At 46.3% G+C, this 17,898-nt stretch overlaps 1 protein-coding gene across 4 annotated transcripts in view; it reads left to right on the top strand.

Annotated features, from left to right (window-relative positions):
• LOC132883352 (spectrin beta chain, non-erythrocytic 1-like) overlaps positions 1-17,898 on the top strand; it is a 202,851-nt gene that overhangs the window by 150,671 nt on the left and 34,282 nt on the right. For all 4 annotated transcript variants that reach the window (XM_060916867.1, XM_060916869.1, XM_060916865.1 and 1 more), the window contains 3 exons: positions 11,756-11,960; positions 16,317-16,691; positions 16,824-17,068. In XM_060916867.1, the coding sequence (XP_060772850.1) occupies positions 11,756-11,960; positions 16,317-16,691; positions 16,824-17,068 (825 nt within the window). The remainder of the gene's footprint in view (positions 1-11,755; positions 11,961-16,316; positions 16,692-16,823; positions 17,069-17,898) is intronic.

Genomic DNA, 17,898 nt, shown 5'->3' with positions numbered 1-17,898 from the left:
CCACCCCTGCACTAGGATGGGTCTCCTATTATGCTAAATGAGCAGAGTGACTGCTTATGCCAGAGCGCTGATTTTTCAATGCTAGTCATAACATTAGTCATGTCTTTCCCCATGAAAGGCAAATCCGTATATCAAACGTGAAAAGAAAGGAAAGAGAGAGAAAACAAACCAAGGGAAAACAGCTACTGACCAATTTCTTTTACAAGAAAGAATGCACCTCACACACGGAAACTCCATTTTTAGTTTCTGTAGTTTAAGTTTCAGTTTGTTTCTACAGTCATTTATCATTTCTTTGTAGTTATTAAGGTAAACACAGAGCTCTATCCCTGTAGGGATCCTTTCCACCATGTTGCCAGACACACAACATTTTGAGCCTGTCAGTCCTGATTTGACATGCATGCCTGCCCCATAGGATTACACTGTACAGCTGAGTTTCAGGTTTTAGCACTGTAACGCAGGACTGCTGGGCCAATTTCAGTCGTTTCTCCTTAGTAAAAATTTGGACTCAAAAAGATCTAAAAATAACTCTGATCAAAAATCCATGAGTTCATCTTGTTTAAAGTTAGACGGTCTTTCAATTTCATAAAATCAGTGAAATTTAGTCACATATCACAATGTTTTATTTCTGCAATATCTAAAAAAAAACAAGCCCCGAGCAAATAATGTGCATGAAATCGCGCGCTTCGCACAGTGCTCATGTGCAGTTCTATTTCGTTTCTACTGACCGCCAGAGGCGGTGCTTTCAGCACATGGATATCCATCACACGAACGTGCAGGTCGAGTAATAGTAACAACAAAGTCACGTGTGACCTGGGTGACGTCACCCCGTGACCCCGGCATAAAAGACCGGTAAACCCAGGAAGTGACCTCTTACATCTTCTCGCGTTTGCAGGTTGCGAGTTGGATTGAAATTTGGACAAAGCGCTGTGGTAGTTTCGTTACCCGTAGGGTTGGGGCTGTGCTTATGCACCCTCCAAGAAACTGCGCTAAGTCCACCAACTCCTTTCTTCTTGTCGTTATATTCGTATTGATTTATTACTCCGTAAGCTGAGCGCTCTCGCTCGGTGGAGTTAGCTGATTAGCCCTCCGGGGCGGTGTCCTCACCGCTGGAGGCCGGCTTGTTTTCGCTTCAGGTAAGCGGGTTTCATTTATTTAAATTAAAGCGGCGTTCCTCTCGCCGCTGTTTATCAGTTCTGCGGCGCTCGGCGCCTATCCTTGTTAATATTATTAACCACCTTGTTTTGTGTAGCCTCGCCGCCGGCCTGTTCACAGGCCGGCTGTCTTGTGTGTTGTATTCGTATTGATTTATTACTCCGTTAAGCTGAGCGCTCTCGCTCGGTGGAGTTAGCTGATTAGTCCTCCAGGGCGGTGTCCTCACCGCTGGAGACCGGTTTGTCCTCATTCAGGTAAGCGGTTTTCATTTATTTAATTTAAAGCGGTGTTCCTCGCCGCTGTTTATCAGTTCTGTGGCGCACTGCGCCTATCTTTGTTAATATTATTAACCGCCTTATTTTGTATAGCCTTGTCTCCGGCCTGCTCACAGGCCGGCGGTCTTGTGGGTTGTATTCGTATTGTTACTCCGTTAAGCTGAGCGCCCTCGCTCGGTGGAGTTAGCTGACTAGCCCTCCGGGGCGGTGTCCTCGCCGCTGGAGGCTGGCTTGTTGTCGCCCAGGTAAGCGGTTTTCATTCATCTAAATTAAAACGGTGTTTCTCGCCGCTGCTTATCAGTGCTGTGGCGCACGGCGCCTATCCTTGTTAATATTCCCGACCACGGGTGTGTTCGCCCGGTCGTTTTTCATTACCGCCTGATTGTTTATTTTGGGCTGCTTACTTGGGGTGTTCTCGCCCTATTTTTTAAGTTCCCTTCTGCCAGCCAGGCGTCATGGACCTCTTCTCTCGCTGCGCCAACTGCCGGTCCCCCTCGAACCGGAGGACGGCCACCGCGAGTGCCCCTCATGCCTGGGTATTGATCACCTGCGGCAGGGGCTGACGGACATGGCCTGCGCAGACTGCATGTGCCTGAGCGTGGCTGCGCGGACCGCCAGGCTGGCTCGGCCGGATTCTCCGTCTGACATCCCCCGGGCCTCGGGGGGACAGGACACGGTGTCGGCTGCAGCAGCGGGGCCCAGCAAGCGCCGTGGGTTCCCCCACACGTCTTCGCTTCTAAGGCGAAAAAGAAGCGCTCGGGCGATTTGGCTCAGAAGGTGGAGGTGATGTCCACCGAGCTGGAGGAGATGAAGGCCCTGCTGGCGAATCTTCAGCCTCCGCCACAGGGGGCAGTGTTCCCGCAGCCACCCCTTCTGCCTGGCAGCCCGACTGTTCACCATCACCACCGCTTCTGTCACCGGCCGTTGATGCACGCGGCCTGGATGAACTGTCGATCCGGGCTTCGGAGAGCTTTGACTGCGGTGGGTCCGATGGTCACGGCTCCACCTCTCCGGCCGGTTCCCAGGTCACCAGCCATGGCACCGTGGCAGCGTCGGAAGGCGGATGCTCATCCATCCAGCCAACGCTGAGGGCTGCATTGGCCCGTCTGGGGTTGGACACGCACCGGTGGCCCAGCATCAGAGTGCTTTCTTCAGAGGTCCCACATAGCCTTCCTCGTTGTCTGTTCCGCCCTCGGCCTCATACATCGAGGAGTTACAGAGGTGTTGGGCGGACCCTAGATGCCTTCCCACCTCCCTAGTGACTGCAGGGCCCTGGCGGCAATGCAGGACACCCCTACCTATGGCCTCCTGCAGATGCCCAACATTGAGAAGCGGCTTTCATTCATTCAAATTAAAGCGGTGTTTCTCACCGCTGTTTATCAGTTCTGTGGCGCACAGTGCCTATCCTTGTTAATATTATCAACCGCTTGTTTTGTGTAGCCTTGTCTCCGGCCTGCTCACGGGCCGGCTGTCTTGTGTGTTATATTCGTATTGGTTGTTACTCCGTTAAGCTGAGCGCTCTCGCTCGGTGGAGTTAGCTGACTAGCCCTCCGAGGCGTGTCCTCGCTGCTGGAGGCCGGTTTGTTGTCGCTCAGGTAAGCGGTCTTCATTCATTTAAATTAAAGCGGCGTTTCTCGCCGCTGTTTATCAGTTCTGTAGCGCACGGCGCCATCCTTGTTAATATTCCCGACCACGGGTGTGTTCGCCCGGTCGTTTATTTTTTATTTCCGCCTGATAGTTTATTTTGGGCTACTTACTTGGAGCGTTCTCGCCCTATTTAAGTTCCCTTCTGCCAGCCAGGTGTCATGGACCCCCAGACGCTGGAGGGGACGAGCGCGGCATCACGGGAGCTGTGTGACGCGGCTCCAGGCCTTTGCCTACTCGTCGCGGGAACTGGGTCGGCTGGTGTCGTATCTCACCCTCGGTCGCCAGCAGATATGGCGGGCACAGTCCCCTCTGGCCGAGCCCGACCGGCGTGTGCTGCACACTCTCCCTGTTGTCCCCGGGGAGCTGTTTGGCGAAGCCACTCAGCAAGCCCTGGATCGGAGTGCCCAGGTCATCTAGGCGTAACAGCAGTTCGCTGGCCCCCACCAGGCCACCACCATGGCAATGCTGCCCAGTCCTTCAGGGGGCCCACACCGACTCTGTCTCGGCCACGCACCCGCCAGGAGACCAGACGGGTTGATGACTTTCGCCGCCCCACCACCTCCCGGACCCGCGGTGCCGCCCCCTACACCCAGTCCACTCCTCGTCGCCCCCATGGTGACCGACGGGGGCACTCTGGACGGCGCTGACATCAGCGCGCCGGCGGTTGGCCGCTTTTCCAGCGAACAGCTCCAAAGCTGGAGAGTGTTGACCCCTGGGTGCTGGTGACCCTCACCGAGGGTTACCGCATCCAGTTCTGCCGCCGTCCACCACGTTTTATGGGGTCAAACACACCACCGTGAGCCATCCGGGGAAGTCCCTCGTCCCCTGGCAGGAAATCACCACCCTCCTGGAGAAAGGAGCAGTCTCTCCCGTCGACAGGCAGAGACAGCAAGGTGGGTTCTACTCCAGGTATTTTCTGGTTCCGAAGGACGGCGGTATCCGCCCAATCCTCGACCTGAGGTCCCTCAATTCCCACTTGAGGACCATGAGATTCCGCATGCTGCGTACAGTGGATGTCTTACACCACATCCAGGCGGGCGACTGGTTTGCCACCATCGACCTGAAAGACGCCTACTTCCATGCTCCCATTGTGCCACACCACAGGCAGTTCCTGCGGTTTGCCTTCGAGGGCCAGGCTTTCGAGTTCAATGTTCTGCCCTTTGGGATATCGCTGGCACCCCGTGTGTTCACCGGGTGTGCGGCAGCGGCATCGGCACTACTTCAGGCAAGGGGTTTGCGTGTCCTGCCTTACCTGGACGACTGGCTTGTCTGTTCACGGTCAGCAGCTCAGGCCCGCACCAACATCGCGACTGTGCTCTCGCATGTCGTAGAGCTGGGGCTCAGGGTGAATTACAAGAAGAGCTCGCTGGTGCCCAGCCAGGAGACGACTTTCTTGGGCATGCACCTGGATTCGAGGTCGTTGATGGTAACTCCCTCCCAGACCAGGATCCACAACATCCGCCTACTGCTTGGCCGCTTCGGACGGGGTAGGTCACTCGCCCTGAAGACCTTTCAGCGCCTGCTGGGCATGCTTACGGCAGCCTCCTCTCTGGTCCCGCTGGGACTTCTGGACTTACGCCGCTTCAGAGGTGGTTCAACGGTCTCCACCTCCACCCGGTGCTGCACAGGCACAGGCTCGTGAAGGCGACGGATACTTTTTTCAGGCTCCTCCGTCCATGGAGGAGGAGGGCTTACCTTCTGCGGGGTGCTCCGCTGGCGGCTATCCCCTCCCGGAGGGAGGTCATCACCACGGATGCTTCCCTGGGAGGCTGGGGTGCAGTCTGGCAATGCCGGACCGTCGGAGGCTACTGGAGTCCAGGGCAGCGACAGCAGCACATCAACGTGCTGGAACTACGGGCTGTGTCCCTCGGCCTACAGCACTTCCTCCCAAGCCTGGCCGGCAGACACGTTCTGGTGTGGACAGACAACACTACGGTAGTGTACTACGTCAACCACCAGGGAGGCACCAAGTCCCTCCAGTGCTTGGAAGTGGCCGGCCAACTTCGGCGGGCCCATCGACATCTCTTGAGCCTGCGTGCCATGTACTTGCCAGGCACTGCCAACAGGGCAGCGGATCTGCTGTCCCACCAGGACCCTGATCCCGGGGAATGGAGACTCAACCCAGCGGTGGTTCTCGCCATCTGGGAACGTTTTGGCAGGGCAGAGGTGGACCTCTTTGCCTGCCAGGAGTCGACACACTGCCCTCTGTGGTTCAGCCTCCACGGCCCCAGTCCCCTGGGCTAGGATGCGCTGGCGCATGCTTGGCCGAGGCAACTGCTGTATGCCTCCCCCCCTCTGCTGCTGATCGTGCCAACCCTACACAGGGTTGCGATGGACCACCACGGGCTGCTGCTTGTCGCCCCCCCGGTGGCCGGGCCGAGTGTGGTTCCCAAGTTGCTGCAACTTCTGAACAGCGACCCCTGGTGCCTGCCAGTGAGGACTGACCAGCTATCACAGCTGGGAGGGCAGATCTGGCACCCGGATCCAGCCCGTCTGCAGCTCTGGGTATGGCCGCTGAAGGGCCGGACCCCCTGCGAGGTCCTTGTGAGCCGGCAGTGGTCAATACCATTGCAAGCTCTCGGGCACCCCCCACCAATGCCCTCTATGCCAACAGATGGAGGCTTTTCTCCAACTGGTGCTTAACTCGGGGGGAGGAGCCTACATGCTGCCCCCTGCCGACCATTCGACTGTTCCGCCAGTCTCTGCCTTGATAAGGGTCTTACCCCTGCCACCATCAAGGTCTATGCAGCTGCCATCTCTGCTCAGCATGCCAGAGTTGGGGGAAGGACCGTGGGGTCCCACGCCTTGGTGGCACGTTTCTTGAAGGGTGCTCTCCGGTTGAGACCCCCCCGACGGAGCCGGGTACCCACATGGGACCTTCACTTGGTGCTGCAGGCTCTCTGCGACGCACCGTTTTGAGCCCCTGCTCACGGCAGACGTTTCAGGGCTCTCCCTGAAGACTGCCTTTCTTCTGGCCATTACATCAACGAGGCGCGTCGGGGAACTACACGCGTTGTCAGTCAGTGGGGAGTGCCTGCAGTGGCACTCCGGCGACAGTGGGGTCACCCTGTGGCCTAACCCCTCTTTCCTCCCGAAGACCCTCTCTGCTACCTTCGTCAACCAGCCCCTTAGCCTTGCGGCGTTCGAGGCGGGCCATGGTGAGAGGTCGGAACTTTTGTGCCCAGTTCGCGCCCTCAGGGTGTACGTGTCGCGTACAGAGGGCTTCCGTAGGAGTGACGCCCTGTTTCTGTGCCACACAGGACCGACGAGGGGTCTGGCGCTCTCTAAGCAGAGGCTATCCAAGTGGATAGTCGAGGCCATATTACATGCCTACAGGCACAGTGGCTTCCCGATTCCTCCGGCTGTCAGGGCGCACTCTGCACGGGGCGTGGTGGCCTCATGGGCATCACTGAAGGGCGTGCCCCTTTCAGACATATATGCAGCGCAGCCTCCTGGGCTTCCAGCTGCACCTTCACCAGGTTTTACCGTCTTAATGTCGTCCCACATAATCCTGTGGCGACGGCTGTCATTCCAGGCCCGTCGCAGCAGCACTGGGTACGGGTAGGCACTCCTCATGACCTGGTTGGTATTAGTCATCCATGTGCTGAAAGCACCGCCTCTGGCGGTCAGTAGAAACGAAATAGAACGAGGGTTATGTATATAACCGCGGTTCTATGAGTTTCGGATGACCGCCAGAGCTTGGCAGTCACTCGGAGTGTACACGAGAAGATTTGCCAAGAGGTCACTTCCTGGGTTTACCGGTCTTTTATGCCGGGGTCACGGGGTGACGTCACCCAGGTCACACGTGACTTTGTTGTTACTATTACTCGACCTGCACGTTCGTGTGATGGATATCCATGTGCTGAAAGCACCGCCTCTGGCGGTCATCCGAAACTCATAGAACCGCGGTTATATACATAACCCTCGGTTTACCTGCTGCCTCTTCTTTTGGGTTTTATGGCAGCTGGTATCCACAGTGTTGCATTACTGCCATCTACAGGTTTACCTTGACCGTGCACTGAAAGTTCCATCATTCTGTCACTAAACGAACAGCTGATCACACTGAGGTGCTTGCTGAGTGCCAATATTTATTAGTTTGGTCCTGCGTTTCCTTTCTTTCGCAACATAACGTCTTCTCACTTTTTGTTACTGTAGTCGGTCTTTCACGTTTCATTCGCGTCCTCTGTTTTTCTCTCCTGCTTCAAATTTGTATCCCACAATGCCTTGCATGAATGGGGAAAGCCCACCACGTCATGCATGACGTAGTCTGTTTTGCGTCATGGTGAAGCAAGAAAAAATGGTGACAAATTTAGGGCCATGTAGCCTTAAATTCATTAATTGTTCTATTTTTAAAAAAAAACATAAAATTGGAAGTCTGTGATTCGAATTCAGTAGCTTTCGGTCCACTAAAGAAAAATAATTGGGTGTCGGGGGAAATTTTTTTTTTTTAATGACCTACACTTAAATTCTGAAAGGCAGTCTACCTTTAAAATAACGTTAACTAATATCAGCAGTTGTTATTTGGATTGACAGTATTAAGTCAGGAATCTAGCTTGGAGCATATTTGCATTTGAAGGCTGTAACATGAAATAAATCATATATCATGTGCCATTGTAGCGATCAAAATTTCCTTGCAAAGCTAAAAACACAACGAAACACAGTCCTTAGTTTCAGAAACCGCCTCAGAAAGTGAAGCAGCAGGTCCCTCATCATCCAATGTTACTGATAATGTGAGACCAAGATGAGCTCATGTAGTGGCAACTGAACCTTAACCCAAGCAATCATTTGTAGCATTTTCAGCTGAAGGGAGCTAAGGAGGCTACTTGATTTTATTGTATGTTGGACTATACGCAGGTTAAGATACTAGTATCAAAGTATGCTTCATGCTTGTAGAGAGGTCTGTCCATGTTGCAGACAGTGAGCAAGATGTTGGAATGGAGGATGATTGAAGTAAAGAGAGCGAGGGACGTGAAGGTTCCTGCGAGGGTGTTGAGGAAGATGATCAGAGGACAGAAGAGGAAGGGGAGGAAAGTGAGGGCAATGCAGAAAAGTATTTGCCAGGGGACCCAGGACTTGGGCCAGAGAGGCTAACTAATCAATAGAGAGACAGAATTGTTTGCAAGCTGGCAAATGGTGCAGAAAAAAAAAAAACATGACTAAAATGGTACCCAAATATATGGATGGCAAAAATTCCCAAATTATCGTGAGTGTGTAAAGTTAGCCAATGGGCGTGAGAGAATGAAAAGAGATTGGCTTATTTATAGTGAGAGTGCCAAGGCTGTCTACTGCATTCCCTGCCTTCTGTTCTCTCATGAGCAGACACAACCATCCAAAAATGCTCTGAACAGCAAAGATGGATTTAAGTTGGAGAATATTAAATGGCTAAAAATGTACAGAAAACTATCAGAACATAAAACATACAATGATCAGCCATAACATTGATTATTATACATACAGGACACTTTTTCGATGGAATAAAAATGTGTTCTATTCCCTTCTAGCTGGTTTCATTCATTTGGTTCGATAGCATGCAATATTGTTAGCATATCGCTTATCCTACATGTATTACATCGCTCTGCCCAATTGCGAATGAGCGTTGAATATGGTTTACGATATTGCATGGTTGTCAAGACATCTCTGACGTGTGACGTCATGTTGTAAAACTTAAAGCGCTAGCGAGCAAATGTGACAATTTGTAAACAAGTATGACCACCAGGTTTGCTTTGTTAAATACGGAAGATTTTGAGAGAATTTTGAAAGAGAAAGACGTGTCGAACACCCAAAAGGAATGTGTCTATATAATTAATAATAATATTGGCTGGCCTTTTTGTGTGGTATATCAGATATATTCCATTCAGCTAGCATGATGTTGAACTCGACTTGTTCAGTATCATGCTAGCTAAATGGAATATATCTGATATACCACGTAAAAAAGCCAACCAATATTATTTAAATATCTCATTATTACAATGGCATCTGTTAAGGGGTGGGATATATTAGGCAGCAAGAGAACAGTCAGTTCTTGAAGTTGATAGGTTGGAAGCAGAAAAAATGGGCAAGCGTAAGGATCTGAGTGACTTTGACAAGGACCAAATTGTGATGGCTAGATGACTGGGGCTGGGCATCTCCAAAATGGCACATCTTGTGGGGTGTTCCTGGTATACAGTGGTTAGTACCTTTCTTTATCAACTTAAATATTGCTTTTGTTTAAAAAAAGCTTAATTTTCTTAATAACCAATAATAATTAAATAATGTAAAGGCTTTCGCCCGTAGTCAGCTGGGATAGGCTCCAACTTGCCTGCGACCCTGTAGGACAGGATAAAGCGGCTAGAGATAATGAGATGAGATGAGATAATGTAAAGGTTAATGACCGCAAGTTGGCCTAGTGGTTAGCGTGTCTGCTTCTTGATCAGGAGATCGTGAGTTCTACTCGTGGTCAGACCACAAGAAAGACATGTCGAACACACCAAAGACCATCATAAAAATGGTACCTACTGCCATCTGGAAGTCAAACTTTCATGGTTACCAGAGGACTGCCCCCCACCCTCACTGTAACCCTAGCTGTATAGGCAAGAGACCGAGGGCTATGGAAACAGAGATCGGCATCGCCCGATTGCATGGCGTGGAAAGGAATTTAGACTTTATATGTAAAGGTTAAAGTAAAATAGAGGTACTAACCACTAGTACCAAAAGTGGTCCAAGGAAGGACAACCAGTGAACCAGCGACGGGATCATGGATATCAAAGGCTCATTGATTTGCATGGGGCACGAAGGCTATATGGCCATATGGTCCAATCCCACAGAAGAGCTACTGTAGCACAAACTGCTGAAAAAGTTAACCTTTCTGATACTACACCTTTCTGTTTTAGCCAGCATTAACTTTTTCAGCAGTTTGTGCTACAGTAGCTGCTCTTGTTCTTCAGCCCCAGTCATCTAGCCATCACAATTTGGCCCTTGTCAAAGTTGTTCAGATCCTTGCCCATTTTTCCTGCTTCCAGCACATCAACTTCAAGAACTGACTGTTCTCTTGCTGCCTAATATATCCCACCCCTTAACAGGTGTCATTGTAACAACATAATGTTATTCGCTTCACCTGTCAGTGGCCATAATGTTATGGCTGATCAGTGTATTTGCCCCAGAAGAAGTCCTGTGTAAAATGGAAAAGCTTTCATCTCTCATTATTGGAAGCAACTGGAATTGTTTGTTTGGTCACCTTCAAAAACAACTGCAGACAGCAGTGGAGATGAATGAAATGATTTTCCAGAGGCTTTTGGATGTGACCCTACATTTGGCTTCAAGAAATCTTGCCTTCAGAGGCAAAACCTCAAATTTAAATGATGTCAATAATGGCAATTTTCTTAGTGTACTTGACTTGTCATATTATGATGCCATTGTACACAAGCACTTAGAAAAAGTATCAAGAGTAAGGGGGCCCACAGAGACTGCTCATATATAGGGATATATGAGACTGCTCATATATAGTTTTGTGCTACGTCCCTGGGTGTAAAGGATGGCAGGATTAACAAGAAGAAGAAAAAAAAAAAAAGAGTCCAGGTCACTAATGACTGATGCACTGAGTTTGGTGTTTTGGCTAATTATACCCCCGCTCCGAAGGAGGGAGGGAGGGTATACTGGTTTACCTCTGTCCGTCCATATCTCCGTCCATCCAAAATACCCTTTCTCTCAGCGACTACAAATCATAGACACTTGATACCAACTTCAGCTTGGGGTTCTATACTGTGTATACCATTTTCAGGTCTGTGGCACATTGACTTCCTGTTTACCAATGGAATGTGTTCACGAAACACATAGCGTGGATTAAAAAAAATTCCGTAACATTTTTCTCAGCAACTACAAAGCACAACTGCTTGGTATTTGGTACTGAGCTTCAGCTTGGGATTCTATACCATGTGTACCGTTTTCAGGTCTGTTGCACATCAACTTCCTGTTTACCAACTGAATGTATTTACAAAACATAGTGTGGATTTACAAAATTTTCGGAACACTTTCCTCAGCAACTACAAATCATAGCCACTTGGTACCAAACTTCAGCTTGGGGTTCTATACCATGTATACCGTTTTCAGGTCTGTCACACATCGACTTCCTGTTTACCGATGGAATGCATTTACGAAACATAGGGTGGATTTACAAAATTTTTATAACACTTTTCTCAGCAACTACAAATCACAGCTGCATGATATTTGGTGCCGAGCTTCAGCTTGGGGTTCTATACTGTGTATACTGTTTTCAGGTCTGTCTCACATCAACTTCCTGTTTTACAGACTAAATATATTTACGAAACGTATAGGGTGGATTTTGACGCTATTTCAAGAAGCAAAATGCTATTTCAAAATGACAGTTTACCAGGATGCTATTTGAAATCCCTGGGGAAAACACTGCTCTTTACTTGTTTCAGGGTGAATTATGAAGTCAGCATTCATAATAAGTGTCCTATTCCTTCGATTGTTTGCATTCTGATATAAGCGAGAGCGGGGGGGGATACATAAGTGAGCAGTAGCTCCCAGTTCATCTTGTTTTGTCTGAGACACATCAATGCTTTTCCACAGGTTTAAATTAATAATTTATTCTAAATATGTTAAAGGTTTAAATCGGCTATCCTTATGGTTTTCTAAAAGTTTTGATCCTGATAAACTAAGTTGGTTATTTTCTCATTCATTAGTGAGAGAATCAGCATGCGACAGTCTCAAGTGGATAAGCTGTATGCTGGTCTGAAGGACCTGTCTGAAGAAAGACGTGGAAAGCTTGACGAGAGATCCTGCCTGTTCCAGCTGAACCGTGAGGTGGATGATTTAGAGCAGTGGATTGCGGAGAGGGAGGTGGTGGCGGGTTCTCATGAGCTTGGCCAGGATTACGAGCATGTCACTGTAAGTCCTCCGACATATATCCTGGCACATACCGTAGCTTTGCGATTTCAACCACGGGCCTTATTTGTAAGGCTCTGTGTAAATTAAAATTTGGGTTACAGAGAAAAGAAAAGATGTTCACTCTTCTAAATGTAGCCTGAGGACTGAGGATATGTGAAATGCCTATAGTTGTCTGAAGGCAAGGCAAGTTTATTTATATAGCACATTTCATACACAGTGGCAGTTCAATGTGCTTTACAGAAGTAAAAGCAAAACAGTAAGCAATAGAAAATAAAATTACATAAAATAAATGGGGAAGAAAAATAATAAGAATTAAACAATAGTAGAAATAAAATAATAAAATGAAATAAAAGTTCAATTAAAAAAAACAGCAGAATAAAATAGAATAAAAGTTAAGTAAAATTTAAAACATGCAGAGACTGTAAAAGTAAAGAGTTTAAAAGTTTGAAGGGTATATTAATGAACCACCCTAATGAATATTCCTCACACTATTTATAAACCCAAACTCTGCATAAGAAGTGGCATGTACTATCTTGTGTGTTATTAATATTAGGCATGTTACGATTCACCCAGTTCACAATTTGATTCGATTCATGATACCGTATTTGGTGCACAATTCAACTTCCTCAATTTATTTTTGAAAAAAATTAAATGGAAAAAAAAGTGATTACCAAAAACATGAGAGATTTATTTTCCTATGCTTTCAACTTAAATATTTCTTTTGTAAATTAAAAAAAAAACCTTGTGCTTTATTTTCTTAATAACCAAGAAAAATTAAACCAATTTATGTAAAGGTTGGATTAAAATATAATAGCCTATTGACTAAAATGTTCCATTAGTTAAAAATGAAAAAAGTTCATGAAAAATAGGGTAGAATTGCAATCACACGTTTAATTTTTTTTGTGGGTTTTTTTTTCTCTCAGCATTAGAGCTGTTACTTCCGCCTAGGGTGAAGTCACAGGTATTCCCACTATTGTACTGCTGTCGAAACAATGCGACCACAGCTAAGATAAACTAAGAGATTATGCAGCCTGATGATAATCACAATTCTTTTTTTTTTTTTAATTTAATTGATTCGAATCATCGTAGATTTGTATCACGATTCATCGTCACACGATATATTGTTATATGCCTAGTTAATAAACAAGGTCTTGGGTGTGCATTTGCATCTAGTCAGGTGCTGTAGATTGGGAAAGACCTTATCTAGTTCGTTCTAAGAATACAGCACAGACTTTCTGAAATGTTAAGACGCATTGGATAGAATTGGACCTCTAGTAGTTAAAAGGTGAATTAAAACATGCGAATGGTTGGTTTGACCTTGATCTCCTTGATCACACCCGCATGACACTCCAGCTCCCAGATTCTATGGTTACAGGTTTTTTCAAGTCAATTTTATTTGTATAGCACTTTTAACAATAGACGTTGTTGCAAAGCAGCTTCACAGAAGTATATACATTTTAAACATATGAATTTAGAAATTTGTCCCTATAAATTGATCCCTATGTTAGTCTTTCAGCCAGCTAGCTAACTTGAGCTAACATCCCATTCTCCATGACCGGTTATGAATTTGTAAAATAGCAATATGCCAAAAGTGAATGCATTAAAGTAAAATTGGTTTGAAATGCAAGTTCTGCACCAGCTTTGTCCCTTTTGCTCATGCATGATACAGTGCCTTGCAAAAGTATTCATACCCCTTGAACTTTTTCACATTTTTCCGCCTTACAACCACGAACTTAAGTTTTTTATTGAGATTTTATGTGATAGACCAACACAGAGTAGCACATAATTGTGAAGTGAAACGAAAATGATAAATGGTCTTCAAAATTTTAAACAAATAAAAATCTGAAAAATGTGGTGTGCATTAGTATTCAGCCCCCTGTACTCTGATACCTCTAAATACAATCCAGTGCAATCAATTGCCTTCAGAAGTCATCTAATTAGTTAATAGAGTCCTACTGTCTATAATTTACTCTCAGCATAAATACACTTGTTCTGTGAAGGCCTCAGTGGTTTGTTAGAGAACACTGAAGAACAAACAGCATCATGAAGACCAAAGAACTCACCAGACAGGTCAGGGATAAAGTTCTGGAGAAGTTTAAAGCAGGGTTAGGTTATAAAAAAATATCCCAAGCTCTGAACATCTCAAGAAGCACTGTTCAATCCATCATTCAAAAATGGAAAAAGTGTGGCACAACTGCAAACCTACCAAGACATGGCCGTCCACCTAAACTGACAGAGCGAGCAAGGAGAGCACTGGTCAGAGAAGCAGCCAAGAGGCCCATGATCACTCTGGAGGAGCTGCAGAAATCCACAGCTCAGGTGGGAGAATCTGTGCACAGGACAACTATAAGTCGTACACTCCACAAATCTGGCCTTTTTGGAAGAGTGGCAAGAAGAAAGCCATTGTTGAAAGACAGGCATAAGAAGCCATGTAGGGGACACAGCAAACATGTGGAAGAAGGTGCTTTGGTCAGATGAGACCAAAGTTGAACTTTTTGGCCTAAATGCAAAGCACTATGTGTGGCGGAAAACTAACACTGCTCATCACCCTGCACACACCATCCCCACTGTGAAACATGGTGGTGGCAGCATCATGCTATGGGGATGCTTTTCTTCAGCAGGGACAGGGAAGCTGGTCAGAGTTGATGGGAAGATGGATGGAGCTAAATACAGGGCAATCCTGGAAGAAAACCTGTTGGAGGCTGCAAAAGACTTGAGACTGGGAAGGAGATTCACCTTCCAGCAAGACAGTGACCCTAAACATACAGCCAGAGCTACAATGGAATGGTTTAGATCAAATAATATTCATGTGTTAGAATGGCCCAGTCAAAGTCCAGACCTAAATCCCATTGAGCATCTGTGGCAAGACTTGAAAATTGCTGTTCACAGACGCTCTCCATCCAATCTGGCTGAGCTTGAGCTATTTTGCAAAGAAGAATGGGCAAAAATTTCAGTGTCTAGATGTGCAAAGCTGGTAGAGACATACCACAAAAGACTTGCAGCTGTAATTGCAGCAAAAGGTGGCTCTACAAAGTATTGACGCAGGGGGGCTGAATACTAATGCACATCACATTTTTCAGATTTTTATTTGTTTAAAATTTTGAAGACCATTTATCATTTTCATTTCACTTCACAATTATGTGCTACTCTGTGTTGGTCTATCACATAAAATCTCAATAAAAAACTTCTAAGTTCGTGGTTGTAAGGTGGAAAATGTGGAAAAAGTTCAAGGGGTATGAATACTTTTGCAAGGCACTGTATCTTTTTAGTATCATTACGTATTTTGCAGCAGGTCATGCTAATTTCCTCCACAACAATATTATCTGGTAGCTCTGCCATTTGCCATTGAATTTGAGGGGTTAGAAAAGGTGTAGAACAGGGGTTCTCAACCTTTGTGACCTCGCTGACTATTACACGCCTTGCTCTTGGAGTGATCTCTGTTGGTCGACCACTCCTGGGGAGGGTAACAATGGTCTTGAATTTCCTCCATTTGTACACAATCTGTCTGACTGGGGATTGGTGGAGTCCAAACTCTTTAGAGATGGTTTTGTAACCTTTTCTAGCCTGATGAGCATCAACAACACTTTTTCTGAGGTCCTCAGAAATCTCCTCTGTTCGTGCCATGATTCACTTCCACAAACGTGTTGTGAAGATCAGACTTTGATAGATCCCTGTTCTTTAAATAAAACAGGGTGCCCACTCACACCTGATTGTCATCCCATTGATTGAAAACATCTGACTCTAATTTCACCTTCAAATTAACTGCTAATCCTAGAGGATCACATACTTTTGCCACTGACAGATATGTAATATTGGATCATTTTCCTCAATAAATAAATGACCAAGTATAATATTTTTGTCTCATTTGTTTAACTGGGTTCTCTTTATCTACTTTTAGGACTTGTGTGAAAATCTGATGTTTTAGGTCATATTTATGCAGAAATATAGAAAATTCTAAAGGGTTCACAAACTTTCAAGCACCACTGTAGTGCACCTTGAAGCATGAGTCTCGATGATAAATATAGGCATCTTATAAATATAGGAAATTTTGGAGTCTCATCCGTTAGCTTTGTAACTGGTTAGTTCCAAGATCATGTTTACATCTGATTGTTTTGCCAAATATCAGGATTATATTTTGATCGGGTTTAACTGCATACACTGTAGACTTGTTTACAGCAAAGTTGTAGTTTCCGAAGTTCAGGGATATTCAAAATTATATACAGATACATGAACCGACTAAGTATTAATGTAAACATTTTATCGTAATCAATGAAAGCTTTACTTCGTGATCCCCACTCTGATATTATTATTATTATTATTATTATTATTATTATTTTATTATTTTTTTAAATACAGATGCTACAGGAGCGTTTCCGAGAGTTTGCCCGTGACACAGGCAACATCGGCCAGGAGCGTGCTGACGCAGTCAACAAAATGGCAGACGAACTGATCAATTCGGGTCACGCAGACGCCGCCACCATCGCCGAGTGGAAGGATGGGCTCAACGAGGCTTGGGCTGACCTGCTGGAGTTGATCGACACTCGCACGCAGATCCTGGCTGCCTCCTATGAGCTGCACAAGTTCTACCATGATGCCAAGGAGGTGCTTGGACGTATCCTAGACAAAAACAAGAAGCTCCCAGAAGAGCTGGGCAGAGACCAGAACACCGTCGAGGCACTGCAGAGAATGCACACCACCTTTGAACACGACATACAGGCTTTGGGAACGCAGGTGGGGGTGCATTCTCAGTGTGAGGCTCTTGAAATAGAATTTTTCCAGCACAGATAGCATCCAGCAGCTTTAATATATTTGTTTGGCCAAATAAAAGATAAAGGATGGAGTGCTTTGCTATCTGTGAGACAGGTTAAGCAGCTGCAGGAGGATGCAGCCCGTTTGCAGTCAGCCTACGCAGGAGATAAGGCTGAGGATATCCAGAGGCGTGAGGCAGAGGTCCTGGAGGCCTGGCGTTCTCTGCTGGAAGCGTGCGACGGACGCCGTGTGCGTCTAATCGACACTAACGACAAATTCCGCTTCTTTAGCATGGTGCGTGATCTGCTGCTTTGGATGGAGGATGTCATCCGGCTCATTGATGCGCAGGAGAAACCAAGGTATGTTGCATGATTTATGCTATGAGCTGCTCACAATCCCCCCCCAAAAAAAAAATATAGATGACTTGCAACCACATGATCAAAATGTGCTACGTCATGAGCGTCCGCCATGATGGTGAATATACAAAGCGACTAGGATGGCAGCCGCTGAAAGCGTGTCTGCAAACAATGCTGAATTTTCTCAGTATTACCATGATTTGAATGCTCGAGCAAAGATTCGATACAAAGAGGAGATAGATCTGTGTGGTTTTAACTCACATTTATTTAAAAAAGTCAGAATTTTCTGAAGATAAGACGCGTCTACCGACCATCGAGTACCCAGATCTGGTTCGGCTGCCGAAGAATCAAGTCCGACCTTGGACAAAATGTAGCCCATTTTCTGAGTGGGTGCCCAGTCTGGCTTGTTTCTATCGTATAATTTTGCTGGCGCTCCTAAAAGCGAAATGGTAATACATTAGGGTGCATCAGTTGCCCCCTAAAAATGAAAAGTTCCTCCAATCATGATGCATTTTTGTTTTTATGTTCCTTTTGGTAAGAAAACACACTGGGTGAAATATTTTGACAAAATTCAAAAGTTTAATGGTGGCACCAGGAGCTCAAAGTTATGGAAAAAGCTGCTATTTTATGACTTTTATGACAAAATTTCGATCACTTTTCATGAAACATTATGGCACCTTATAGAGTATACCAAATATCTTAGATACACATTTTTAGTACATATTCTAAATATATTATCAAGCACAGTTTGAGTTTTAGCTGTTCATTGAATCATTGTTCAACTACTTTTAAACAATACAAATGTATTATGAATCACATTAATGATTCTCAAT

Source organism: Neoarius graeffei, chromosome 3 (genome assembly GCF_027579695.1).
Source record: "Neoarius graeffei isolate fNeoGra1 chromosome 3, fNeoGra1.pri, whole genome shotgun sequence".
Lineage (NCBI taxonomy): Eukaryota > Metazoa > Chordata > Actinopteri > Siluriformes > Ariidae > Neoarius > Neoarius graeffei.
Note: the sequence above shows the minus strand (reverse complement) of the source record. Positions and strands in the feature narration are given on the sequence as shown.